We start from the raw sequence: 17,976 nt of genomic DNA on the forward strand, positions 1-17,976 counted from the left end.
AAATGTTATGTTAAATCACGTGTTTGTGTAGTCTAGTAGCCGGTGCCGCCGCTCCCATAACGCTCACTACGCGCTGTGCTTAGGGCACCAACTCCTGAGGGGGCACCAAAAAATAGCCAACTGAAAAATCATCATAGTTATAATACTTACAATACCGATATTATTTTAGTATAGAAATATTAGACACGTATATTACAAAACAGGCAGAACAAGAGATGTATTTAAATGCTCACAAAAAGTTACGATGGTGCCCCCCCCCCCCCCAAACAAAACATAAACAAATAGGCTACACACTCAACTTCCCAAGCTCGCTGTGGGTGCCCTTCCCTCAGTGGGCTGACGAACTTTGACAGTAGGCTAGGTCAACTTTTCTAAAATGGGCTTAAAAAGATAACAGGGGTCAGGGGGAGGAAAAAAGAAAGAAAGAGACTGCGAGATGGTGCCCGTGCATCACTTTCAGGTAAGTTTAATCATTGTTAAATACGGGAAATGTGCTGCTAATTTAATGGTTAGCCTATACACCTCAAACTTGCTGACGTTATTGCTAATGTTAGCACACTCAAATATGTTTTAATTTATTTAGGTGCAAGCTAGATTGAGATTTTACTGTTAAACATTATCTATGCATTTTACAAGTAACTGACGCCAGCTAGCTGTTACTTTCTTACCTCCTGTCTGACAAGATTTTACCAATTGAAAAACGGCTTGTAGAATGTTTATTTTACATAAAGCTCAAATAAAGGCCCAAAAAATTCGCTCGCGCGCTTCGCGTGCTCGCATTCATTTTTGAAATCCGTAACTAGAATCACATCAAACACAGGGGAGGGGGGAGGGGGGGGGGGGGGGCTTAAACCTTGTTGCCCAGGGCACAGAAAATTGTTAATCCGGCCCTGGCTCTACTTTAGGTAGACTATAAATTTCAAATCAGCCTAAAATAAATAACGTCCTGATCCAGTGGGTCGGTTAGGGGACACTATTCGATGTATCGCTGCTATTCACAGCCAGTTAATTGATGATGATATGCGCTAGTCATGTTAACTCGATGGTAAAGTAGCGACTAATGTAACGCACTAGCCGGATGAAAATCTAACGGGTTTTAACGTTAGCCAACTCTGATATTTCTAGTCCGCTCAACTCATAGAACCAACAGTGTCACCGGCTTTCCTTTGGATGAGCTATTAGCCCGAAAGCTAACGTTATTGCTAGCAAGATTAAAAGGCAATAACATTGTGTACGGTTGACAAACAGTACATCTAATTTTACAGTATGTTTGACAAGAAGATTTGCTAGCTAACCAGCCATGTCACTGTCCCAAAATCAATATCAAGATTTTCACGAACAAGGTATCGGCCATATACTAGTACTAGGCTACAGTACGGCCGCAGCCTGTGGAGCGAGTTGAATCGAAAATGGATGTGAGATGACCGCATCAAAGTTGACCTATTCTCCAAACAGTAATTATAATTTTACTGTATGTTTAACAACAAGACTAGGCAGCTATCAAGACATGTCATTGTCCCCAAATAAAATAAAGATTTTCAAGAAGAAAATAAGTGTAGAGTTGCTGCTACTGTCGTGTTGGCTGCAGCCTGTCTGCAGTACACACTACATTTAGAAAAGTAAAATTTTTCAAATAGGTTAAAATAAATATTCAAGTCACTCATTGTTGTAAATACAAGTAAAGAATATATTGTGCTTATTAAAGTTATGCATTGTGCTTATTAAAGTTATGAACTTAGAAGTGTGCCCAGGCTTAAACATTGGGTCTCACACTGAGTGTGGGAAGCAGGCTGTTCTTTGTGTCTCTATCTCTTCATTTTCAGAAACAACCTTGAAACCGGGTGGAGACAGCACCCGAGCAGGTGGGACGCGTAGGCAAGAACAACTCCCTGATGCACGAGAGAACAAGCTCAACCCTCTTTTCATCTTTCTGTTTTAATTGCACTGTATATTATATGCTGGGGAGGGAAAGATAGCCAGTTGGACTTCGTGAACCAGCCCAAACTCTGTTGCGGGTAGGGAAACGTAGACAACCCCAGAGCTCTGTACTTGTTGATTTCCAACTGCTGCATTAAAGCTGATATTATCGGACCTCTGCGACTCCAGACCACTCTTTCTAAAACACAGATTTGTGTCATAGAATACCATCATTACATATTGGAATAGACACATAAAGAATTAGAATCCTTCAAATGGTGACCCCGACGCTGAAAAGAGGGAGTCCAGAGGGTTCCGGCCCGACCGACGAATCGGGGGAGAGACCCATACACCGGTGCGAGGAGACAGACGTAATCGTCAGAGGCCTCAACATAAAAAAAGGTAAGCAGACACCTGTTAATTCAAAGTACTGCTATTCGGAACTGAGAACCAAATTTAGACGATTACTATGTTTCATCGTACCTAGTCAAACGAACAGTGGTGGGAAATCAACCGTTTTTGTGTTTTGTCCTTGTCCAAGGGGAGGTTAGAGTCCTCTCCAGGGGTTAGAGTCCCTAAATTTGTTGTCTTGTCCAAGGGGAGGTTAGAGTCCTCTCCAGGGGTTAGAGTCCCTAAATTCGTTGTCTTGTCCAAGGGGAGGTTAGAGTGCTCTCCAGGGGTTAGAGTCCCTAAACTCGTTGTCCTTGTCCAAGGGGAGGTTAGAGTCTTCTCCAGGGGTTTGAATCCCTAAATTCGTTGTCTTGTCCAAGGGGAGGTTAGAGTCCTCTCCAGGGGTTAGAGTCCCTAAATTCGTTGTCTTGTCCAAGGGGAGGTTAGAGTCCTCTCCAGGGGTTAGAGTCCCTAAACTCGTTGTCTTGTCCAAGGGGAGGTTAGAGTCCTCTCCAGGGGTTAGAGTCCCTAAATTCGTTGTCTTGTCCAAGGGGAGGTTAGAGTCCTCTCCAGGGGTTAGAGTCCCTAAACTCGTCGTCTTGTCCAAGGGGAGGTTAGAGTCCTCTCCAGGGGTTAGAGTCCCTAAACTCGTTGTCTTGTCCAAGGGGAGGTTAGAGTCCTCTCCAGGGGTTAGAGTCCCTAAACTCGTTGTCCTTGTCCAAGGGGAGGTTAGAGTCCTCTCCAGGGGTTAGAGTCCCTAAATTCGTTGTCCTTGTCCAAGGGGAGGTTAGAGTCCTCTCCAGGGGTTAGAGTCCCTAAACTCGTTGTCCTTGTCCAAGGGGAGGTTAGAGTCCTCTCCAGGGGTTAGAGTCCCTAAACTCGTTGTCTTGTCCAAGGGGAGGTTAGAGTCCTCTCCAGAGGTTAGAGTCCCTAAACTTGTTGTCTTGTCCAAGGGGAGGTTAGAGTCCTCTCCAGGGGTTAGAGTCCCTAAACTCGTTGTCTTGTCCAAGGGGAGTTTAGAGTCCTCTCCAGGGGTTAGAGTCCCTAAACTCGTTGTCTTTGTCCAAGGGGAGGTTAGAGTCCTCTCCAAGGGTTAGAGTCCCTGAACTCATTGTCTTTGTCCAGAGGGAGGTTAGAGTCCTCTCCAAGGGTTAGAATCCCTGAACATTGTCTATTTGTGTGGAGTCAGATTGAGTTTAATAAAAATAGAGAGGAGTGTGGTGTGTTTTTTCCTTTGACCAAGAAGTTAAAGAAATCCCGAGGAGAGTTGGAGAAAGGTGGGGGCTAAAAGAGTCAGTTACGTTGAGATGTTACAAAGGTTATCCCAGAGGGTATACCCCTGGTTTATAAATTGGTTCTAATACAATTGGAAGAGTTATACTAGAGCAAAATTAAGTGAATAGACGGTAAACGCTAAACAGCTGTGTTGGTCAAAGAATGGTTTGAGGAAATGTATGTGAAAAATTATGAGGAAGCAATTGGAAAGTTACATAAAGGATTGGTTTAGAGAGGATCATGGAAGGTTATGAAATAAAACAAGAACGTTTTGTGGATGTGAAGAGATGATTGGTTTAAACACTGATGTTTTGAAGAGGAAACTATGAATATACTTTGAAGGTATATGGGATAACATTTTAAGTCAAAATAGTAAAATCTAGGGTTTTTAAGACTTTTGATAAAGGTATTAGATATAATTTGGTTAAAAATGAGAAAGAGAAAATAACTAAATGTACTTTTATTTGGAGTTTAATTGTAATTTGGTTTTAAAATTTATTTGAGAGTTTTATCAGAGCCTGGCATACTGTTTGAGATAAACAGTTAGGCTGTGATAATGTTGTATTATGAAGAGGGTTATTATAACATTCAGTTCTGAAATAATTTGGGAAGACTCATCAAGTCTGATAAATTGTGGTTATGATGGTTTGAGCTAATTGGCTCGTTTTGAACTGCAGCAAAACGAGTTATGAAGTTCTACCTATCTGACCTTTATAGAAAATATAGTTGGGAAAAATGTTTGGTTAATAGCTACATTAAGAACATGATTTGGTTTATATTTCATTTAAGAAGCATACGGATTCTGGTTTGGCATAATGCAAAACCAGAAAAAACAAACACAATATTGGTCTTAAACTTAACTGTTTTAAAATACAGAAAAGGTTTTTTGGAGTGAAAGAAATTAGACTAACAGTTGATTTTCTAAAGAAGGGAACAAAGAAACAGATTGTCATTTCTAGGCATGACTAATAGGAGTTGACTATCAAATGATGATGTATGGTCTTATTAGATGCTGTTACATGTGTTTGCTCAACAATAAGAAAACTGAAGGGTCAATACTGCCTGGTAATTATAGATACAGTATGTTTACTATGTGAATTGAAGTCTTTCCCAGTCCTATACCAGATGCATAACACCATTTGAATTGATTTATTGGAGATCATGTGTAATACCACAACTTAAGCCTTTCACATAGCATGATGAAGAGGCGAATCAAATGGTTAACCAATTTTATAAAAAATGCTAACTAGAAAAGAGATGTCTTCTGCTAAATTCTGTTCCAGGTGAAGCAGTAAACCAAAGAGTGGAGGAGTCAAACGAGGAGATTGGGTATTGATTAAAGTTATCAATGAAAGGAGGGATCTTATGAAAACTTTAAAATATCCTGTCTTATTTCTGGTTTTTCTATTTGTTTCGAATTTATTTTATTTTATTACAATTCTAAAAGCTTGGCTAAAGTATGTATGTGGTGAAGGGGGCCTGTGAGCATGTCCAGGTCTGCCGTGGATACATGGATGTTGGGTTTTCCCCTATAACATCATTAGGGTTTTCCCACTGTGTCCAGTGTGTCCACACCACTTGGCCATAATGCTGCATAGTCTCATCATTATTGTTGATTTGTATGTCAACATTGTGTAATCGGTAATAGGATATTTTTTTAATTTGGGTTTGTTGTCACACCTTACTGTTCGCATCTCATTTTACTCAGTTACTGCTTGATCATGGGAGATAAGGTGATGCTGGGACTGTAACTCTTTTCTGCTTCAGGACGAGTCAGACCGGCGGGTCTGACTACCTAACCCCTGTTCTAAGGCCCCATTCCCCTGGAGACCATGTCCCCCCCTTTCTCACTGGATGATCTTCCCCTTGAAGACCCTGTCCCACTTGCCCCAATACATCATCCGATGTTCGGAGAAGCCTGTTGTACATTTATGGACAGGACCATTCAAGGTCATCGAGAGAACCTTGCATGCCCTAAGGGTGCTGGGGAAAGGAAGTACGTGGTACCAGTGGAGCATGTGTTGTGCTGCTCCAGAATCCAGTTGTACGTTGCAGGAGTTGGTGGAGAAGGGCCAGTGAACCTTTTGCTATTGCTACGAATGTGAGAGTCCGGAAAAGAGGGTTACGACTAGGTCAAGAGTGATACTGCTTGACCACACTAGAATAGTACTGGACTAAGAAGGTTTCCGCTATTTTACTTAAGAGTGTGCTATATCAATATCAACATGACTGTTGCTGTATCCCATGTATCAGGTCCCTGTGTAACAGGATCATTGTCTCGGCTGAGGAGAACCCGACGAAGGGGTTCCAAATGCCGTTGCTGGGGCTGGCTGACCAGGACGAGGAGACGGTAGTTGGTCCGGGCTATGTTGATTGATCTCTGGTGTTTTCAGAGATCAAAAGAGGGATTAAAGAATATATTGTGCTTATTAAAGTTATGCATTGTGCTTATTAAAGTTATGAACTTAGAAGTGTGCCCAGGCTTAAACATTAGGTCTCACACTGAGTGTGGGAAGCAGGCTGTTCTTTGTGTCTCTATCTCTTCATTTTCAGAAACAACCTTGAAACCGGGTGGAGACGGCACCCGAGCAGGTGGGACGCGTAGGCAAGAACAACTCCCTGATGCACGAGAGAACAAGCTCAACCTTCTTTTCATCTTTCTGTTTTAATTGCACTGTATATTATATGCTGGGGAGGGAAAGATAGCCAGTTGGACTTAAACCAGCCCAAACTCTGTTGCGGGTAGGGAAACGTAGACAACCCCAGAGCTCTGTACTTGTTGATTTCCAACTGCTGCATTAAAGCTGATATTATCGGACCTCTGCGACTCCAGACCACTCTTTCTAGAACACAGATTTGTGTCATAGAATACCATCATCATATCATGGAATATTGGAATAGACACATAGATATATGAATCCTTCACAAGTTAGCTTGTTAAAGTCTTTCAAAATGGAGGCTTTGACTCCGTCCCCGTTGTTATGGTTACTTATTTCAGACACTTTGTACAGGCTCATATACTATGTAGCCAGCGGAATAATTTAGAACGGTGAAAAGACAGTTTTTCTGCAATGACGCAGTAGGTGTCCGTTATCACCCGATAATGGGCACCCCTGCAGCCAATCCGAATCGAGTATTCACCCAGACCATGTTATAAATATAAAATAAATAATAATAAATAAATAAAACGATTTTTGAAATTGGTGAATCGATGTGAATCGCTAGAAGACTGAATCGAGATTCGAATGTGAATTGATTTTTTCCCCCACCCATAATACGAATACTAGAGAATCTGAATAGGACACTACCAAATAGGTAATAATTAGATGATTGTAGGATAATAGTTAGATAAAAGTGAGATCAACTATTATCTTTTCCCTCCAGAAGTACCATCCTGGTTGTTTCCATTCCAAATGGGCTCAGGTCAAAGCCATTGCCGCGGTGAACATGTTTGCACTGAGGCAGCACAGTAGATAGTTAGCATTCTACCTCATCTGTGTCCCTATAATAATATGCAAAAAGAGAGCAGGCCTCTTAATCAAGACAGGGAGCTATATTTGGAGGGCATTAACAAAACGCATTAGGGCCAGGAGTGAGGAAGCCATGGCGACAGAAACCCTGTTTAGAAGTCAGTAGAAGCTGCCACTGTATTGGCTGATGGGTGAAAAAGCCCCGCCCGAATGACCCAGATAAGACAATTGATTGGGTGAGAGCCGGGGAGAAGCGAGGCCAACGCAAATGTTTTCTTTGGATTTGTGCCCAGACCCACCCATGGCTGCTTACAACCAGGATGTGCGCATATCTGTCTCTCTGTGCTGCTCTGACTCTGTGCGTGTACCGAACACAGGAGAAAGCGTGGGGAGAGATATTGAGAGAGAGAGAGATTGAGAGAGAGAGAGGGGTGAGACAGAGAGAAGAAAGAGAGGGGAGAAAAGGAAAGGGAGCAGAGAAAGAGAGAGACAGAGGGACAGGGGCGAGTGAGGGATAGATAGAAGAGAGAGAGGGGGGGAGTGATAGAGAGATTGAGACAGAGAGGGACAGAAATAGTGGGACGGTGAGAGAGAAACAGAGAAAGAGAGAGAAGGGCGACAGAGAGGGGAAGAGAGAAAAAGAGAGATGAGAATAAGAATGAGGTATAGAGGTATGCAGAATGAGAACAAGAGTTCAAAATAGAGAGATAGAAAGAGAGAAAGAGAGGGAGTGAGAGAATGTGCGTGTCAAAATGTACAGTACGAACACATTGATGTGCATTTGTGCATGTGTTTGTGTGTTAATTATTCTACCAGTGTGTGAATGGCCCTGGTTCTGACTGACAGGGAGTAAATATAGAACATTTCAACTCCCTCACCCTCAACACACTGCACTAACACGCAATGGACACGCCCCCACACCCACTGACATACACATGGATGCACGCAACACACACACAAGCCCAACATGAACAAGCGTTTGCTAATGCAGGACCCAAGCACGCAGCCCACACACTCCTGTCTCCCAAGGTTTTTTTTCTTCTTTCGATCACATGGTCACAAATTTGCTTATGAGAGATTATTCAGAAGGAAACGGGGAGGAGGGGGATTGGTCATTACCGATTAAACCCCCCCCCCCCCACACCCCCACATCCCCAACCCTCCAACCGCTCCAGCCCCTCTTAGGTGGCCTGCATTCCAAAAAGCTCCTGAGCCCCATGACAGACAAGGAGGGGCAAGGGTAAGGGGATTGGGGGGGGAGAGGAGGAGAGAGGGGGGGCGAAGGGATGACCCACTGCGGATCCACTAGCCCAGGGACACTCCGCCTCCGATTTGCGGGGGGGAGGGGTGAGGGATAGAGAGATGGAGGGATGGAGGGGGAACACGTCTGGGGTCGAGCAGTGCCGATGAGTATCATGACGTGTCACAAGACTCTGGCAACTGCCTTGGAGCTTACGTAACCATTCTGAGCATCCTGAAGCGCTGAACACCAGGCCCAGAGAGAAATAAGGCTTTGCTGTAAACACTGGGGGTCCAGGTGACACCAGCACACTGTACATTAGCATGTAGTAGCACATGAGAGACCTACTGTACTTGGACGGTTAATTGATTCTATTCTACAGGGTTCAAAACCATGGTAGAGATTATTTGATTACTATGATGTATTATCGCGCTTGTGTTATTTCTATGCTTCCTCAGAAGCATACAGTCTGCGTTTTCCTGACTGGCTTCATGCATTGAACAAAGCACATCTCCTTTGAACCATACTGTTGTGCATGATTTATGATCAATATCCATGTCTTTATATTTGGATAGTTGCATAACATATGTGCTGTACCAGCACATATCTGTATTTATATTCACAAAAGGCAATTTGAGCCAGTGACTGCACAACAGACACAATGGTCCACCTTCTGGAAATGAATAAAAAATATATTCCTCTCCTCTGTGTCATTCTGATTTGGATTCACTCCATCTCCAGCCATCATTGACCTAAATAATGCATTTGTGCCACAAGGAAGCCTGTAAAAGAGGCCAAACATGCCCAAACACAATCTTAAGACATCTTTTTCTCACTCGTGAGCATTTATTTTCCTTTTGAACCTTTGGGTAACACTAAACCTGCATGACATGTCTCTCTTCAACAATACAACATGTTGAGCCAACATTGAATTTGTACTGTGCGTTTTTTATGAAAGTGTTGGATAGTGTATTTGGGGTGCATTTCCATTTGTCAAAACCCTGGCACAGGGCCAATAGTAATAAAACAATATCTCAGAAACCTCAATGGAGATCTCACTATCTCTGTGACTTTCATAGTCGTGGATGACAAATGATGAAAGACACGAGAAAAGCATGCTAATTTGCTAACTTCCCGGCTAATTTGTTAATTCCTGTTTTTACAAATCCTGTTTTTACAAATCCGTTCACATTGTTTCCCATTCTAATCTCAATATATGTACAGCCAGGCAGACTGTGAAGGCATGGATGGTTCGGATACTAGTGTAGTGTCGCTGATGGGAAGAGAAAAAAGAGAGCAATCCTATTTAACAGTTTCTGTCCAGGACCATGCAGAGGAATGCTGGCTTCTAGCTCAGCTACCTTCTCTGGAGACTGGCTCTTCTGTTCTCTGCTCAGGGGAAAAAACAGGTGCTGACACTATTAACCAAATTAACCCTAAAGGGCCATTCCCTACTCAGAGGGGTGCCCTGATCCTCATTCACTAAATGACTTGGATTTTGGGCGGGTCATGTACAGTATATTTCATATTTATGAAATTGTGAAGATTGTGTCTGTTGTCAAAAGGCCTTTCAAGGTTTCTGTCCACTTTTGCAAAAACTTCTGCATTCACACTGAGTGAAACATCTCTCAAGTGCAGCTCATTGTGTTTATCGTCAAATAGCCAAGAGGGATGAAAGCCTCCCACATCCCAGACTACAGCCGGGGGCGAATGCAAATGGATGGAAACGTGTGTTTGGTTGTTCGGCTGGGGGCCGCCATCACAGCAGGAGTGATCCATTAACCGAGGAAACACTAAAGAATATAACACATTGGAGAGCCAAGCCCAGTCTCTAGGAGAATTGCTTTCAGCTACGCTAGACACAGGTTTAATAGCTGCTTTCTCTATATTGTGTGTTGCTGTGTGTAGGTGTCTGAGTTTGTCTCTTTACTATACCTATATTAAAGAGAATTATCAGAATTTCAAGTGTTGATTCATATTAGTAGCTGTACACTCTATTTACAGATATTCACACAGACAAACACACGTGAATACAAACATACACCAGAAAAAAAGAAGTGTAGGCTTCACAATAGGTTACACTAATAACCAAATAATTGATTCTCCATTTTAAATTTGCCATGACAGTGACACAACCAACGGAAGCTTTCTGCATTAATATATTTAGGCACGCTGTGAAGAAAGTTTGCACAGATATGTCTTTTACCCGAGAGTACTAATCTACCAGAATGCCTTTCAGTCAAAGCCAGCTGACACATATGGATGACAAATACTGTCAACAAACTCAACATGAACACTATGATTTTCCAACGCAACACTGTTAACTCAGAGTCAGATCTAGGGACGGAGCGAAAAAATCTCATCTCTTTTCTCCATGGAACTGCATGCAATTGTTTCAATTGGGAGCACAGATAATCCTGTTGTATTGTTGCTAAGGATAGTGAAGGTTATGCACAGTGCACAATGGCACTGAGAGGGTAGGTGAATCTTGATGAGCACCAACAAATTCTAAATATAGCTATAAATCTATTTCTAGAATGAAAGGCATTCAGATGATTTTTAGCTTTTCAGCTTAAACTTCAATGTGTCGTTATCAATGCAATTTGGAGTGGTTGGAGGTACTCCATTAACAATCCAATTTTAAGAAACAATGAAATGGTCTTACCATTTAAAAAAAAATTCTTGACCTCCCTCTCTTTCCCCCTCATCTCTCTCTTCCCAATCCCCCCCCCCCCCCCCCCCCCACCACCTCATTCTCATTAGGTTGGCAGCAGAGGAGTGCCAGTGGGTTCTGAAGGAGAAGCAGCTGGGCTGGATAATACTGGCAGAGGGATTAAACAGGCTCTACCAGGCTTTGTTCAACTTCTACAAGACATTTAATTACACACACACAGCCACAACACAGTCACTTTTGGGTTCAACCCTGACATGCTGAACAGATAAACACTAGAATGAGAAAATCAAACAAATATTTGGAGCTTCAAATAAACCCCCTCTGGCCAATGGGTTCATTTTAGTTCAACTGTATGTTGTATGAAACATTAAGATACAGACACACAGAGGACAGTACAGCAATGCTGTGCTGGCTTTTAGTGGTCATACAGACAGGTCTATGGACAGTCTGTTAGTGGTCATACAGACAGGTCTATGGACAGTCTGTTAGTGGTCATACAGACAGGTCTATGGACAGTCTGTTGGTGGTCATACAGACAGGCCTATGGACAGTCTGTTAGTGGTCATACAGACAGGTCTATGGACAGTCTGTTAGTGGTCATACAGACAGGTCTATGGACAGCAGTGCAGCTCATCCAAGCTTCCGCAGGCCTCGTTCTGGCACAGAACAGAGCACATCTGATCCCAGCACCCCCAACAGCACACCCAACAGCAGCTACACTGTTTACATACAAACAAATGACTGATTGTCACAGAGTCAGGGGCTTGTTGTCTTCAGGGAGCATTGGCCCTCAGCAGCGATCGTGTTAATTATCAACAGGAAGTAGGCTAATGCAGTTAGACAGGAAGCCTTGCCTGAACGCTACCCTTTGACCTTGTGAAGAAGGGCAGAATCACATCTCTTGTGACAGGAGCCAGAGATGTGTGAAGATGTGGTGTATTTATCACATATAGACACTGCCGTTGATATCTGATGTCATAGTGAGTCTTGCAATAGCTGCTTTCGAATTACTTGATTTACGGTGATTTAGACGGACAGTGTGAAAGGTCTACTATGAAACTGTTCCTTCACTGGATGGGTCGAGGTCTTGACACTCTCTGCCCTGAGAGCAAAAGCAGTCATTCTATATCATGTGTACTGGATATTGCTCTGTATGTTCACCCTGGATGTTTTTACTGAATGTGTCATGAACTTCAAGCTTCCTACTCCCCTCATCGTACCACCTTGGTACCTCCCCCCAAACTCCACCATATCACCTGTCCTGTATGCTGCCCGTTACCCCTCAAACAACCGTTTCAAAAAGCCACAGTCTTAAACAAACATTGCTCTGCTTCCATATCATAAATACTTTAGGCTCTGGGGGGTTTCCTTAATTATTCATGTCTGGAGAGCATCCGACACCCGCATTGCAGCTCTCTCCTTTAAAGATCATCGCCTAAAATAACATCATCTTTGGCCCCACATAGGAGGGAAGACGACTTCACTCTCAGTCTCTTGCATGCAAGTATTTCAAATGCGCTTTCCCCGCCCCTCTTCACCCCACTCTCAACACCTTCCTTCTCCCCTCCCCCTCTCTACTTCTGCATTTTAATGAAGGACTGTGTTCTGGCCTCATCTGCACATGGAGGCAACATTGTGGGCCTGTATGAAATATTGACGTCCCTTTCTCCAGGATGGAATAATACGCAGGCTTGTTGACTGACTGGCTGCTCCTTCCATGTCTCTGCTGATTGGATGTGCTTTGAAGGCGTCTGGAAACACAGTCCACGACAGAGGCAGCGAGGAGCTCTATTGTTGTGACATTTTCATAACAGTTCTAGGGATATGAACATAAACAAGCAAGAGGCTTAAAAAGCCCCAGCTCCACAGTGCCCCCAGTGACAAGGCAGGACAACTACTACTCGCCCCACCTACTTGCGCAATACACAACTTAACCCTTGTGTTATCTTCGGGTCATTCTGACCCATCAGTCGTTGTGACCCACCGTCGTATTGCGACAACTTTACCGCATACAAAATTCATTCTAGAACTTAGAATCTGTGTACAGATCTGAATACACTATATGGCCAATAGTTTGTGGCCACCGCTCAGTATACGGACACACATGGGGTGTTATGAAGCTGGAACAAGAAAGGGCTCTCCCCAAATTGTTGCCACAAACTCTGAAGCACAGAATTGTCTAGAATTACATTTTACGCTTAGCATTCAAATTGCCACCAATAGAACTAAGGGTTCAAGCCTAAAACCATGAAACCAAAAATCCCATGCACAACCTGAGGTCTACAGAAGCTCCATATTAATGCCCATGGTTTTGGAATGGGATGTCCAACAAGCTTATATACTGTAGGTGTGATGCTCAGGACTACATATACAAGACCCATCTTGGATATGTGGGTGTATATATATACATACATATATAAGGAATCTTTAACAAAAATATGTTTAATTGAGAAAATCAATTATTTATATATACTGTATATTTTTCAGTACAACATGTATGAAATATCTTTGATCCAGCAGTGCATTGGGTCAGAAAGTGATTGACCTGGCCACATCAATGTAAACCAGTCACCGATCAGTATCCAGTTGGTGTATGTTTGACATACACCAAGACTGAACAAATAGAGACATCGCAACACTGGCACCCTGATGCAACAGGGCCTATTGTACCTGAGAAGAAGTTCTTGGCTCGGAGGTAGCTGACACTGAGGCGGAGGATGGACAGTTTGTCCAGGCTGGTGGTGACCTCCTCTGGGAAGGGCAGCAGGCTGGCCAGCCTCTCCAGCTCTCCATTCAGACGATCACGGTGCCGTTTGGAAGGGTTGGATTTGGCTCCTTCAGCAGGGGCCTGCTTCACCCTGGAAGAGAACAGGGGATCTAATTTCCTATTTTGGTGATTCTATATTTGGTGGATTGATAATAACGTGCTCCTTGCACTACTTATAATGTTCAATGTTCAGAAAAAATAAAAACAGCACCCTTAATAAAATTAGCCGTATACGAATAATTAATATGTTGTACACTAAAATATTATAGCATTGTTGCTAATATTGTTGTATCTGAAACGAAATATGAATGGTTATTAAGGTACTTAATTAGGTTTATCTTTTACTTATAGATTATATATTTAGCTGTATATTTCAGTAATAAAATAAATGTAAAAGGTTGTGTAATAATGCAATTTATCTATGCATTGAAAAAGCAGAATTGCAAACGACAGATATAAATATATTTTAATAAAAAGCAGGTGAAGGTTGAATTTGTCCCTTGCGTAGTACAGCCCTCTTCACAGAGGTAACCATATGTGTTCACATCCAACAAGCTGAAAGGGTGAGTTGATGGAGTATGGCAAAAGGGGATATAGTAGATAAATAAAAAATTATTGTATAAATAACAAAAAAAAATATAATCTTTGGGTATTTGGAAATAATGTGCGCAATGGGCTGCATTTTAAAAACAATTAAAAAATGCAATTCTGTAATGAAGGTCTTCAGTGCATCACGCAATATGGACATTAGATCCTGACTAAAGTCATTTTAATAGGTTATTTTGGTAGTATTTGACAACCTCAATTATGATATCCTACTAGATTTACTGTAAATAGGTGTAGGGCCTACTGAAGATACATTTTGAAATGTGTTGGAGAAGCGTTTGCTGTCTGTGAGTCTTAAGGCCTCGCTGTCCTTGTTCTGTACATTGCAAACAACAAAAATACTCATAGCACGAGTAGTTTTCGTCATTGGTGTTCAACAAAAACATACCAAACTTTTATGTAGCCTATCAAAACATTGTAATGCAATGACAACCGTTAGCCTATTGCGCATTTACACGACTTCAGTTACATAAGGCGTTTGTAGGTGAAGATTGAGTTGTGCCATGTTTAGGAAAATATTCCAATGAAGTGGCTCAGTCTCTTCATCGAACTGACGAAAAAAAAAGGTTAATAAACGTTGGATACTTACGCTCTCTGGACTGGTTTTCTCCGTTTACGTCCAGCATACATGATATGGCTTTTCCTTTGCAAGCCTGATAAGTCCTCCAAAAAATATTGGTGCACGACTCCGTCACATACAGCCGACCATAAATGTTCTTAAACTAATCCTCGAGGCGAAGAAGATAAACACATGAGCTAAAGTCATCAATCATCAAAACGAACACAACAAATGTATTGCTAATGACCAATGTGGTTTATATTCGATACAATATTTCCATCATCAGATCCAAAGATGGATGAGAAAACAAGAAAGCATCGTCATGTGGCCGGGTATCGTTGTTCTAACTTCATCCAATACAATTATGATTAAATAAAAATTTGTAAAGTTGTTGTTTTAAATCCTTAAAAATTTTTGAAATTGCTTTCAGCTCCTAAACAAATAGTTAGGCCTACTCCGTAAATCTAGAACCCAAATAAATGTCCCACTTGTCAACAAACGTGCGGACGATCTAGACCTCTGATTCCAGGACGCTGTGCGCGGTGCAGTCTTCTTTTAGGGTAAATAAAAGCGAATCCATCGCTGCCCCGTCTACTTTTTATGTTGCACATACAGAATATGATAACGTTAAAATGATTATATTGTTTAGAAATTTGCTGAAACAAATACAGTTTAACCCTACCTATTCCCAATTAGCACGTCAGGTTCGGGAACGCGCATTTCCCCATTAAGGTCCGGTACAGATTTTGACGAGCTCGCGCATGAAGTTTCTAAACTACCGAGGTCTACAAGGGCATAACGAAAATCTCCTGGAAACACAGGCGGGCACGTCAACGGTTGCGCGCTCCCGAGCGGACCTTTTCGTCCAATCAGCCTACAGATTATAGAGTAGCGGTTTATGTTGAGCCTAAGTGGCCTTCCCTGTATTTGGATCAGAGGTCAGACTTTTAAATAATTAAACCATATGAGTTTGTCTCATTGTATCTCTGATGCACTGACCCACGCAGCTGTTGTTTTCAGACAAAATCAGTTGTTTTACAAATATTGATGAGTGAACCCATTTCATGACATGCTTGAATATGTCATGTTTGTGGATTTTGTTTGTTTTCTGCCTATGTTTTATCACAAATCTTTTTTAACATTGCACTCTATGATTTTTTTTTATTGATGTCATACATTGTATTATGCATCAATGCATGTTCAACACATTTTACTGTTCAAATTATATAGGCTAAAGAAAAATGTCTACGTTACTGTTTTCACTTCATAGACAATGGAAGGTACCTATGATCACACATCGAGCAGGTCATGTGACCAGGAGCCCCCAATGCATTGTGGGGCATTACACATCCTGCAGAAAGAAGGCGGTAGAGAAAGGACTGACTAAACTAGGCCATCCTCATCTCTCCCTCCTCACAGTAGCTGTGCTCCCTTTGTCTTCACTCAGCTTGTTTGAGCGAGACATCTCTGTATTCAGCTTTGAATGTCACGTCCTAAGTGATGTTATTTTTACAAGCAAAAAAACTGGCTGGCCTCAAAGGCATTCTTCAACACTTGCAAAAGTCGTTGCAAGGGCAATCTACGTGCAAATGGAGAGAGTTGTACTACACAAACTACAATTGTCCAATGCATTAGTTCTGCCAGTAGCTTCAAGCAAACCCAACACGATACGATGTCACAGCGGGCTATTCCATTTGATTCACCCTCCTCTTAATGTGGAGACAGAGGGTGGTTTGTTTACTCTTTGTTATTTGTTTGTTTGCTCTCAAAGACGAGACAAAGCTAAATTGATGGCACAATTTCCTGTGGCTTTGAGTCAGACTGGCAGGGTTGTGTGTGTGTGTGTCTGTTTGTGTATGGGGGGGGGGTGATGGTTGTAGTGGGGGTAGGGGCTGAGAGATTCTATGTTTGTGTGTGTGTGTGTCTGTGGGGGGTGATGATGGTGGTGGTGATGGGGTCGGGAGTGGGGGCTAAGAGAGATTCTGTGTTTGTTTTGCCTTGGTACATTCTCATGGGTCAGACGGCAGCACAGCTGTGGTCGAGTTTTTCCTGCTCAGCAATCGCCAGGACAGTGGAAAGGAGAATCTGGGCCCTGTTTCATGAGATGGATGCACAGCCATCATGCACAGGGAGTCAGGTGGCTGAGCGGTTAGGGAATCGGGATAGTAAACAGAAGGTTGCTGGTTCGATTCCTGGCCGTGCAAAATGACATTGTGTCCTTGGGCAAGGCACTTCACCCTACTTGCCTCGGGGGAATGTCCCTGTACTTACTATAAGTCGCTCTGGATAAGAGCGTCTGCTAAATGAGTAAAAATTTAAATGTAAACAGCCAGGCTTTCACTGCTGGCCTATTAAGATGCACTTGACAAGAGGAAACAATGTAGCTAATTTCTGAAGGGCTGCTGGGCCTCCAATGGGCTCATCCTTGGTGTGGCTGGGCCTCTAATTGGTGCTTGTCCTTGGGCGTGGCTGGGCCTCTGATTGGTGTTCTACTGCTAATGAAAGCATCTCGAGGGGATGAAGGAGTTATTGTTATTTGCAAGGTTGTCAACCAGGCTGACGGTTTCAGGCTGACGGTTTCAATTCAAGGAGCATTGCATAGAAGTACCGGAACCATCCTTGTCAAACATGTCTGGAGACAGCTAACAGTGTGACAACAATGACATCAAAGCTCAGTGAAATGTTTACTCAGTTATTCAGGATATGAATAACTGATATCAGTTCAGATATGCATAACCATCTCTTGTGAGTGTATTGTTGTTTATGTGTTGTGTTATTTGTAATCAATACCCATACAAGTAACCACCAGTTGAATCTCCTCTGGAAGTGTCCATTTGCTGCTATGAGCTAAATATCCTATGGAAGTAAGAGCACATGGAGATCACATGAACAGTTATGAAAGTGTTTTGTAGTTGCTTTAAATACCTTCTTTTGTGAAAGACTTAAGAGGAATCCCCTTTGTGTTTAAATGAGTGAATATCTACATGAAGCAGAACAAATGGGATCCCTATGGCACGCCACAAGCTCTCCAAGGTCAGCTGCTTCCAAAATGGTTTATGTTTGTGCAAATCAAGCAAA

The 17,976-nt window shown here is 42.4% G+C and overlaps 1 protein-coding gene across 1 annotated transcript in view; it reads right to left on the minus strand.

Moving 5' to 3' along the window:
• The window catches only part of LOC136965912 (aryl hydrocarbon receptor-like), a 43,560-nt gene extending 28,591 nt beyond the window's left edge, over positions 1–14,969 (minus strand). Inside the window, exons 1-2 of the mRNA XM_067260217.1 lie at positions 14,929–14,969; positions 13,637–13,824 (exon numbers count right to left, since the gene is read on the minus strand). Coding sequence (XP_067116318.1) covers positions 13,637–13,824; positions 14,929–14,969 — 229 coding nt within the window. The remainder of the gene's footprint in view (positions 1–13,636; positions 13,825–14,928) is intronic.
• Positions 14,970–17,976: the final 3,007 nt, after the last annotated feature.

The sequence above is a fragment of the Osmerus mordax genome, chromosome 2 (genome assembly GCF_038355195.1).
Source record: "Osmerus mordax isolate fOsmMor3 chromosome 2, fOsmMor3.pri, whole genome shotgun sequence".
NCBI classification, from domain to species: Eukaryota; Metazoa; Chordata; class Actinopteri; order Osmeriformes; family Osmeridae; genus Osmerus; species Osmerus mordax.